Genomic DNA, 11,051 nt, shown 5'->3' with positions numbered 1-11,051 from the left:
TTTTTTTTTTTTTTTTTTTTTTTTTTTTTTGTATTTTTAGTAGAGACGGGGTTTCACCGGGTTAGCCAGGATGGTCTCCATCTCCTGACCTCGTGATCCCCCCATCTCGGCCTCCCAAAGTGCTGGGATTACAGGCTTGAGCCACCGCGCCCGGCCGCCATTGGGATTTTAATAGAGATTGCCTTGAGTCTGTATATTGCTTTAATTGATGGACACTTTAACAATATTAAGTCTTTTAATCCATGAGCACAGAATGTCTTTCCATTTACTTGGGCCTTTAATTTCTTTCAGTAATATTTTATATTTTCAATGTATAAGTCTTTTGCCTCCTTGGTTAAGTTTATTCCTAAGGATTTTATTCCTTTTGATGCTGTTGTAAATGGATTATTCTCTTAATTTCCTTTTAAGATTGTTCATTGCCAGTGTATAGACACACAACTGACTTTTTTTTTTTTTTTTTTTTTTTTTTTTTTTTTTAAGAGACAGACTCATCCTCCCAAGTAGCTAGGACTACAGGCACCTGGTGCAGCTGATTTTTGTGTGTTGATTTTGTAACCTAAAACTTAATTTGAGTTCTAGCAGTGTGTGTGTGTGTGTGTGTGTGTGTGTAATTTTTAGGATTTTCTACATATGAGATCATGTCATCTGCAAACAGAGATGTTGCAGAGATATTCTTCCTTTCTAATTTGGATGCTTTTTAATTCTTTTTTTTTTTTTGACTAATTGTTCTGGCTAGAACTTCCAGTGTGGCTAAAGGAATAATTATTAAGTTAAAAAGTTTGGATTTCTTTATGACAATTCATATTGCTAAAAAAATGCTTTCCAGAAAGGTATATATTAATTTATGTTCTCACCATCAGCATTCTACTATTGGTAATATTGGGGATAGGCATCTTTTTATACATTTACTAGCTATTTTTCTCCCTTTGAACTGCTTGTTCCTATTTATTTTTCTAGTATATTCTTTGACTTATCTTTGTAATTTTGTAGGAGTTCATGAATCTGTTAACTAATCTGTTGATCCCATCAACAAATACTATGTACTATGTGCCAGGTACTATTGTGGGTGCTAGGGATGGATGCAGCAAAGAACAAAAGAGATCAAAATTATACTCTAGTCAGGGGGAGGGCGTGACAACTGTAGGTCAGGTGGAGGTAAGTGGTTTTTTTAAAGCAAGTAGCTGAGCTTCAAGTCAATGACATGTAAAAAACTAAAAAATAAAAAGCAGGTAATAAGACGAAGAGCATAAGAGATCTACTAGGCCGGGTGTGGTGGTTCATGCCTGTAATCCCAGCACTTTGGGAGGCCGAGGCAGATGGATCACGAGGTCAGAAGATCGAGACCAGCCTGGCCAACATGGTGAAACCCAGTCTCTACTAAAAATACAAAAATTAACTGGGCATGGTGGCAGGTGCCTGTAGTCCCAGCTACTCAGGAGGCTGAAGCAGGAGAATCGCTTGAACCCAGGAGGCGGAGGTTGCAATGAGCCAAGATCGCACCAGCCTGGGCGACAGAGAGAGATTCTATCTCAAAATAAATAAATAAATAAATAAGAGAGAGATCTACTATACCACTACAATAGGTGGTCAGGGAAGAATTGTCGCTGGGCAGAGATCTGGTGATGAGCAAGCAAGCCATTCAGAGATTTGCCTGGGGATAAAAACTCCAGGAAAAGGAGATAGTCATTCTTCATAAATTCTGGATATTGACTCTTTTACAGAATATCACTTGCTTGTTTCCCCCAGAATTGGGGAATTTCACATAAAAACTCTGATTTTTGGCTTTTCTGTAAAGACCAGAAGATCTGGCAGCAATCTGCTGGAGGTGAGTAAAGACCAATCCTTTTATTTCTATTATTTTATTTCAATAGGTTTTTGGGGAACAGGTGGTGTTTGGTTACATGAATAAGTTCTTCGGTGGTGATTTCTGAGATTTTGATGCACCCATCACCTAAGCAGTGTACACTGTACCCAGTCTATAGTCTTTTATCCCTCACCCCAATCCCACCCTTTCCTCCAAGTCCCCAGAGTCCATCATATCATTCTTATGTCTTTGCATCCCTATAGCTTATCTCCCACTTATGAATGAGAACATACCATGTTTGGTTTTTCATTCCTGAGTTACTTCACTTAGAATAATGGTCTCCAGCTTCGGTGCGGTGGCTCACACCTGTAATCCCAGCACTTTGGGAGGCTAAGGTGGGCAGATCACTTGAGGTCAGGAGTTTGAGACCAGCCTGGCCAACATGGTGAAACTCCATCTCTAATAAAATACAAAAATTAACTGGGTGTGGTGGCAAGTGTCTGTAATCTCAGCTACTTGCGGGGCTGAGGCAGGAGAATTGCTTGAACTTGGGAGGTAGAGGTTGCAGTGAGCCAAGATCATGCCACTGCACTCCAGCCTGGGTAACAGAGCAAGGTTCCATCTCAAAATAATAATAATAATAATGGTCTCCAGGTTGCTACAAATGCCATTATTTTGTTCCTTTTTATGGCTGAGTAGTATTCCATGGTATATACATACCACAATTTCTTTATCCATTCATTGATTGATGGGCATTTGGGCTGGTTCCATATTTTTGCAATTACGAATTGTGCTGCTGTAAACACGCATGTGCAAGTATCTTTTCCATTTAATGACTTATTTTCCTCTGGGTAGATAACCAGTAGTGGGCTTGCTGGAATCAAATGGTAGTTCTACTTTTAGTTCCTTAACAAATCTCCATATTGTTTTCCACAGTGGTTGTACTAGTTTATATTCCTGCCAGAAGTATAAGTGTTCCCTTTTCACCACATCCACACTGACTTCTATTTTTTTTTTATTATGGTCATTCTTGCAGGAGTAGGGTGGTATGGCATTATGGTTTTGATTTGCATTTCCCTGATAATTAGTGATGTTGAGCATTTTTTCATATGTTTGTTGGCCATTTGTATATCTTCTTTTGAGAATTGTCTGTTCATGCCCTTAGACCACTTTTTGATGAGATTGTTTTTTCTTGCTGATTTGTTTGAGTTCCTTGTAGATTCTGGATATTAGTCCTCTGGTGGATGTATAGATTGAGGAGATTTTCTCCCATTCTGTGGGTTGTCTGTTTACTCTGTTGATTGTTTCTTTTGCTGTACAGAAACTTTTTAGTTTAATTAAGTCTCATCTATTTATCTTTGTTTTTGTTGCATTTCCTTTTGGGTTCTTGGTCATGAAGTATTTGCTGAAGTCAAAATCTAGAAGGGTTTTTCCGATGTTATCTTCTAGAATTTGTATGGTTTCAGGTCTTAGATTTAAGTCCTTGATTCATCTTGAGTTGTTTTTTTATTATTATTATTATTATTATTATTATTATTATTATCATTTGAGACAGTCTCTGTTGCCCAGGCTGGAGTGCAGTGGCATGATCTTGGCTGACTGCACCCTCTGCCTCTTGGGTTCAAGTGATTCTCCTGCATCAGCCTCCCAAGTAGCTGAGATTACAGGCACCCACTACCACAGCCAACTAATTTTTATATTTTTAGTAGAGATGGGGTTTCACCATGTTGGCCAGGCTGGTCTCAAACTCCTGACCTCAAGTGATCTGTCTGCCTTGGCCTCCCAAAGTGCTGGGATTACAGGTGGGAGCCATTGCGCCCAGCTGAGTTTCTTTTTGAATAAGGTGAGACATGAGGATCCAGTTTCATTCTTCTACATGTGGTTTGCCAGTTATCACCAGATGTTGAATAGGATGTCCTTTCTCCACTTTATGTTTTTGTTTGCTTTATCGAAGATCGGTTGGCTATAAGTATTTGGCTTTATTCTGTGTTCTCTATTCTGTTCCATTGGTCTATGTGCCTATTTTTATACCAGTACCATGCTCTTTGGGTGACTATGGCCTTACAGTATAGTTTGAAGTTAAGTAGTGTGATGCCTCCAGAATTATTCTTTTTGCTTAGTCTTGCTTTGAATATGCAGGCTCTTTTTTGGTTCCATATGAATTTTAGGATTTTTTTTTCTAGTTCTATGAAGATGGATGGTGAGTCCACTCCTTTTAGATGGGGTGTGAGGATGGTAACCATAGTGCCAGTTCACCTGGGAGAGTCCCTTTTATGCCTACCATCCCAGTGTAATTATTTATTGTGTCTTTTCATTCTTTAAAGTGTTCTGGTTTGAGTAGTAAGTTACAGTCATCTTAGTTTTGAGTCACACTCTTCACCATTCCTTCTTATATCACACTTAGCTCTCCTCTTTCATTTTTATTACAAGCCCCCTGCTAGGAAGGGAAAAAGTGTGTGTGTGTTGGGTGGGGGGAGTCAGTGCCATCCTGCCACAGAAGTTAGCTGAAAAAATGAGTATTTGGGCTCATAGTAGAGACAACATGCTATCTGGTGGATAGAAATTAGGACAGGGTTTTCATCTAACAGAGAATGTGATGTCACAATTTACTAATCCCTTTCCCTTCCATTATTTAATTTCACAACAACCTATCCAGTTACACAACTTATCCAGTTTGAGACTGCGTTTCTTTGTGTATGGATCTGCTGTCTTCCCCTGTAACCTGCATCTCGTGATAAAGGGTCTTAGGCCTTTCTGCTCACTGCTGTATCCCAGACACCCTCCCTTTCCCCCAGACATGGTATGGTGTCAGGCGCAGAGAAAGCCCCAGAAACTACTGATTGATCAGGCTCCCAGGATCTATAGATGGAGTAACCTGACGAGGACACAGGCGCAGGGGCAGAGTGCGATGACTTAGTCGACGTCCGCAGCGAGTCACGTGTAGAGAGAAGCAGGCAGGAAGCGGACTCCAGGGCCTGATTCCTGACCTGAAGCCCAGGATCATTTATTGGCCAGCTGCCTGCATCCTCCCCAAACGGGCGAGAAAAATGGGAGAGTGCACACGCAGGGACTGGTCTCAGACCTCTGGAGATTTCGCCGAAATGCTGGGCCCCGGGGCCAGAGAAACCAGCAGTGCAGGAAAGGCCACATCTCTTTTCCCACCTGCCCTGCGGCCGCGCAGGACTACATTTCCCAGCAGCCTCTGCGCCGCGCACTGTCCTGCCACGCGGCTTGCGCCTCCGCCGACAGCCCACTGGGGGCGCTGCGGCGACCCCTCCGCCGCCCCGTAGAAATCTCCGCGGCCCCGAGGCCGCTTGCTTCCTGTTTGTCCGACGAGGAGACATGGCGGCGGCGCCGGCAGCGGCTGGGTCCGGAGCCGGCCGTGGGCGACGGTCGGCAGCCACAGTGGCGGCTTGGGGCGGATGGGGCGGCCGGCCGCGGCCCGGTAACATTCTGCTGCAGCTGCGGCAGGGCCAGCTGACCGGCCGGGGCCTGGTCCGGGCGGTGCAGGTACGAGGCTGGACCAGGAGGGGCGGGGCGGGGCGGACCAGGCGGGAGCTGGCGGGGTGCCGGGGAAGAGGCCTTTCCAGGCCGCCGCTGGACGGGCCAGACCCCTTTTGGCTGGCCGCAAGGACTCCTTGTGAGCTGCCCGGACGCTCTCAGCCGCAGCGGGGCCGTGGGAAGCAGCTGGCTTGCTGTCCCTTGTCAGGGGCCGAGCGGGGCTTGGCTGCTGTGGGCACTGATGGCGTGTACGAACGCTGGGCCCAGTTTCTGGATCCTCCCTTCCTTGCGCCACGTCTACACGTCTGGGGGACCCTGGCGAGTTTGTTATAGCCTCTGTGGGCCTCGAGTTTCTCCCCTGTGTATTGGGCATGGGGGAGGGGGGTCATCATTGCAGCCCCCAAATGGTTCCCAAGCGTTTCATAAATGTCATTTTCTCAGGCCTTTTCTTGACATTCCTTCCCCTTTCTAAAGTAGGTCCCCATTGTTACTCTGTCACAGCCGCGAATTTATTTCGTTTACATTACTTTCTTAGTCTATAATTTCGTATTTCTTTGTTGTCTGCCTTTTTCTCGCCTGTCTCCCACACTAGGCCGAGTTCCAGCGGGTGCACAGACTGTATCTGGTTTGCCAGTGCAGAGCGTCATGGTTAAGAGGGACTCTGGAGTCAGGCCTGGGTTCAAAGCCCTGCTTCTCTCTCTTGCTTGGGCAGATGACCTTTCTGTGCCTCAGTTTCCTCACTTGCAAGATGAAGATGAGAATTAGTAACCTACGTTTTAAGATTGTTGTGGAGATCAAAGGGGGCAACTGTGTAAAGCGTTGGTGCATTTCTGGTGCATAGTAAGGGCTGAAGGTAGTTCATATTAAGCATCTGATTTATAACAGGTGTCCAACATATGATTATTGCTATTTTTGAGTGAGCGAAGGACACTGCTTTAGGGTAAACCAGGTTGAATAGGACCTAGTTTCCTACTTCTTCCACCCTCCCCCACCCCAAACCTTGCTAACACCTGTAAAACAGTAGTTTTATTTAAAGACAGCTTTTTCGTAAAGGAAGTTTGAAGGGTACTCAAACTAATAAAAGTGGTTGGTGGGAGTGAGGTGGGAATTGGGCTAAAGGGGGAGAAAATGGGAGTGAGACTTTTCACAGTGTAACTTTGTTTAAATTTTATTTAAATATCACTTCCTCAAGTGACGAAAAGGATATAAAAGAAAGGCTAGGTGGTCTGTGTGTATGGAGGATTGTGGACGAAAGGAGCAGTTGTGAGAGATGTTTTCGTGGCCATCACACAACCATAGATGAGCGGCCTTTTTCCCCCTTGTGGTGTTCTCTACCTGACTTAAGACCCTGTAATCCCAGCACTTTGGGAGGCCCAGGCAGGCAGATCGCTTGAGTCCAGGAATTCGAGACCAGCCCAAGCAACACTGCAAAATCCTGTCTCTACAAAAAAATTAGCCGGGTGTGGGGTGGTGCGTGCCTGTGGGAGGATGAGGTCGGAGGATTACCTGAGCCTGGGAGGCGGAGATTGATGGAGTGAGACCCTGTCTCAAAAAAAAAAAAAAGAAATACTTGGTCTTTCCTTCTTAGGCTAAGATACCTTACTGAGCTGGGTGTGTAGAGGCAGGCAGAAAGAGGACTAACTTTTAGTGAGCACATAAATTTAGAACAAGTATGGTGCAAGGCATATGTTATCTTTATTTAATGCTCAAGCTTTTGAGTTATGCTTCAAGACTCATTTGTTAATATGGATGAGGAAACTGAGGCTCAGAAAGGCTAAGTGGTATGTTCCTAAACACCCATCCTGATAATCAGTGTTCTGAGAGTAATGGGGAGCCACAGAAATTCTTTAGCATAATAAATGAGGCAATTTAGGCACCTTAATTTGTTTCCAGTGCCGAATGACTTAGAATGCCAGGAGCCTAGAAAAGCTCTCCAGAGGCGGGGCACAGTGGCTCATGCCTGTAATCCTAGTACTTTGGGAGGTCGAGGCGGGTGGATCATCTGAGGTCAGGAGTTTAAGACCAGTCTGGCCAATATGGCGAAGCCCCGTCTCTACTAAAAATACAAAAATTAGCCGGGCGTAGTGGTATGCACCTGTAATCCCAGCTACTCTGGAGACTGAGGCAGGAGAATTGCTTGAACCTGGGAGGTGGAGGTTGTGAGCTGAGATCACGCCACTGCACTCCAGCACTCCAGCCTGGGTGACAGTGAGACTTTAATCTCAAAAAAAAAAAAAAAAAAAAGCTCACCAGATACAAGGCTACTGGAATATTCTGGAGCCTGGTTTAGGCAGGTTATTGTGGTAACTGATGGTTGTATATAGGTATGGGAGCTATTTCAGAGGCTGAGATAGAGACCCCCTGCCTGGATAAAATGTGAGGATAAAATGGGGACCTTCATCTTTCAAATAACTGATATTCTTAGTTTTTTAAAAAAATTTATGTCATGCTGTGCCCTTCCTCTCCTCTCTCCCATCCTGCAGAATAAATTATTTGCTTACGCTTTTTTTTTTTTTGATGCACGGTCTTACTCAGTCACCCAGGCTGGAGTGCTGTGGCACACTCAACTTCCTGGGCTCAAGTGATCCTCCCACCTTAGCCTCCCTGGTAGCTGGGACTACAGGCGTGTACCTCCACACCCTGTTAATTTTTGTATCTTTGGTAGAGACAGGGTTTCACTATGTTGCCCAGATTACCCATATTTTTATACCGTTATGGCATGTGGTATAGTAGGAAAAGACCAGAATAAAATTCTTTTTTTAAAAATTTTTTAGACGGAGTCTTGCTCTGTTGCCCAGGCTGTCGGTTCACTGCAACCTCCACCTCCTGGGTTCAAGCAATTCTCCTGCCTCAGCCTCCTGAGTAGCTGGGATTACAGGCGCATGCCACCACACCCAGCTAATTTTTGTATTTTTAATACAGACAGGGTTTCACCATGTTGGTCAGGCTGGTCTTAAACTCCTTACATCATGATCCGCCTGCCTTGGCCTCCCAAAGTGCTGGGATTACAGGTGTGAGCCACTGTGCCTGGCCAAAATTTTTTAATTGTAGTAAACAAATATATAATATAGGCCAGGTACATTGGCTTATGTCTGTAATCCCAGCACTTTGGGAGACCAAGATGGGAGAATCACCTGAACCAGTTTGAGTCAAGCCTGGACAATGTAGTGGAGCCCATCTCTACTACAAAAAAATAATAATAATAATAACCAGGTGTGGGAATGCATGCGTGTAGTCCCAGCTGCTCAGGAGGCTGAGGTGGGAGGATCGCTTGAGCTTGGCAAGTCAAGGCTGCAGTGAGCCATGATCTCACCATTAGACTGCAGCCTGGGCAACGGAATGAGACCCTGCCTCAAGCTATATACATATGTAAATATATATATGTAAACATAAAATTTACCATCTTAACCATTTATAAGGGTAGAGGTCAGGCCCATTGTGGTGGCTTATGCTTGTAATCCCAGCATTTTGGGAGGATGAGGTGGGCGGATTGCTTGAGCCCAGGAGTTTGAGACCAGCCTGGGCAACATGGTGAAACCTTGTATCTTTAGGGGGGGGGGAAAAAGTCTATAGTTAAGTAATGTGAAGTATATTCCCATTGTTGTGAAACAGATTCCAGAACTTTTTCGTCTTGCAGATCTGAAACTACCATTGAACAACTCCCCATTTCTCTCTCTCCCGGTCCCTGGTAACCATTCTTCTTTCTGTTTATGAGTTTGACTAGTTTAGATAACCCCAGTATAATAACACGGTATTTGTCTTTTTGTGATTGGCTTATTTTACTTAACGTAATGTCCTCGAGGATCATCTGTGGTGTAGCATATGATGGAATTTCCTTGGGAAAATAATCAGATTTTAAGGTAAGGTGGACCTGAATTGAGTCCTAGCAGAGTGGCCAAGGTTAAGTTACTTAACCTCTTTTAACTTCAGCTTCCTTGTTTCTAAAGAGGTGATGATAGCATCTATCCCATAAAGTTGTTAGGAGGATTAAATGAAATAATATGTTTTAAAAGCTTAACCAGTATGGCATATAGTAATAGTTGTTTAGTAAATAGTTACTCTCAGCTAGTAGCTAATTAAACTGGGTTTCTGGAAGAGACTGTGTCTTATTTTTCATTGTATCTGCAGAGCCTGAAACCTTGCCAGCCATTTGATACTCAGGAAATGGCTTGAATTGAAATACTGTGTCCTCAGTCTAATTTATGTCTAGACTTACTCGCCAAGCAATCTCATGGCTTTAAAAAGTTCCAGAGTCAAATTGCCTAGGTTTGAAACCTGGCTCTGGTATTTACTTACTGTGTGTCTTTAGGCAAGTTACTTGATCTGTTTATGCCTAAGTTTATTCATTTGTAAAGTAAGTATCATAGGACCTGACTTTCCAAGGTTGTGGTGAGGACCAAGTGAGTTATACGTATAAAGCACTTAAAATAGTGACTGAAACATACTTCCTCAGCTGTAAGTACATTGCTTACTGCTATAAAGATTAGCTTGTATTGTTATTAATAACTGCTCTATACTCTGAGGGATCCTAAGTTTGTTTCCATTCCTGTTTCTCCTTTTAGCTCCGGGTGGGTAGGTATATCCAATTGCCTTCTCAGCATTTCCACTTTGATGTCTAATGGGCATCTCAAACTTAGTATGTTGAAAGCCAAAATCCTCTCCCTTTTCCACCAGACCTGATCTTCTCCATCTGCCTAAATGGGGCATAAGGAAAGCCTGGGTCATGACTACTGGCCACATGATTTATAATGGGTCAATTCTACTTGGATTTTAGTTTGCCTTATTTTCTTCCCTTCCTTTTGTTCTTCCCTATGTCAAGGCAGTAAAATATGCTGGGATGGTACCTTTGTTTACTGAGCCTTTTCATATTCATCAGCATATTTGATGCTTAATACAAATCAGATCTTATAAATCCTTTGCTTAAAACTCTCCAGCCTCATCTCATTGCGGTTGATAGAATCAATTCTGGATTCCTTACCATGGGCGTACAAGGCCCTGAATGATCAGTAGGAGTTGAAGGAAAGGACAGACTGAGTAAACCCTGGGCTCTAGGGTCGTGCAACTCACATTACAGGTCATGACCCACCATCCCTAGATACCTTTCAGTTTGGCAGTCTGGTGACTGACTGGGTTGTGGGATGCTGTTCAATTTCCCACACGCCAGTCATTGCTTCCTTTATGATTATTGGCATATCTAAATGCACCTGAGTGTTACTTTATATTTTTTCTTTAGATTCACTGCCTTTTTTTTTTTTTTTTTTTGAGATGGAGTCTTGCTCTGTTGCCCAGGCTGGAGTGTAATGCACGATCTCGGCTCACTGCAACCTCCGCTTCCCAGGTTCAAGTGATTCTCCTGCCTCAGCCTCCTGAGTACCTGGGACTATAGGCGTGTGCTACCATGCCCGGCTAGTTTTTGTATTTTTAGTAGAGACAAGGTTTCACCGTGCTGGCCAGGCTGGTCTCAAACTCTTGACCTCGTGATCCGCCTACCACAGCCTCCTAAAATGCTGGGATTACAGATGTGAACTGCCACGCCCAGCCAGATTAACTAGCTTTTTCATTAGGCACTATTTGTTTTAGCCTCATTCTAAGCATTAGTATTTATGAAACCTAGGCATTTAAGTCAAATAAACCTTCCCTTGCTTTTCAAAGGTAATTTGATACTGAAAAACTGATTAGGATAAAGTCTCATTCATATACATGTATATATACACACACATATATATCTATATATGTATATATGTAG

The 11,051-nt window shown here is 43.6% G+C and overlaps 1 protein-coding gene across 2 annotated transcripts in view; it reads left to right on the top strand.

The window, feature by feature from the left end:
* Nucleotides 1-5,062: 5,062 nt before the first annotated feature.
* TRPC4AP (transient receptor potential cation channel subfamily C member 4 associated protein) overlaps nt 5,063-11,051 on the top strand; it is an 86,714-nt gene continuing 80,725 nt past the window's right edge. For both annotated transcript variants that reach the window (XM_023220503.1, XM_023220502.1), the window contains exon 1: nt 5,063-5,314. In XM_023220503.1, the coding sequence (XP_023076271.1) occupies nt 5,147-5,314 (168 nt within the window). In that variant the 5' untranslated portion in view covers nt 5,063-5,146. The remainder of the gene's footprint in view (nt 5,315-11,051) is intronic.

The sequence above is a fragment of the Piliocolobus tephrosceles genome, chromosome 20 (assembly GCF_002776525.5).
Source record: "Piliocolobus tephrosceles isolate RC106 chromosome 20, ASM277652v3, whole genome shotgun sequence".
Classification (NCBI taxonomy): Eukaryota; Metazoa; Chordata; class Mammalia; order Primates; family Cercopithecidae; genus Piliocolobus; species Piliocolobus tephrosceles.
The sequence above is the reverse complement of the archived record's forward strand: the minus strand, read 5'-3'. Positions and strand labels throughout refer to the sequence as shown.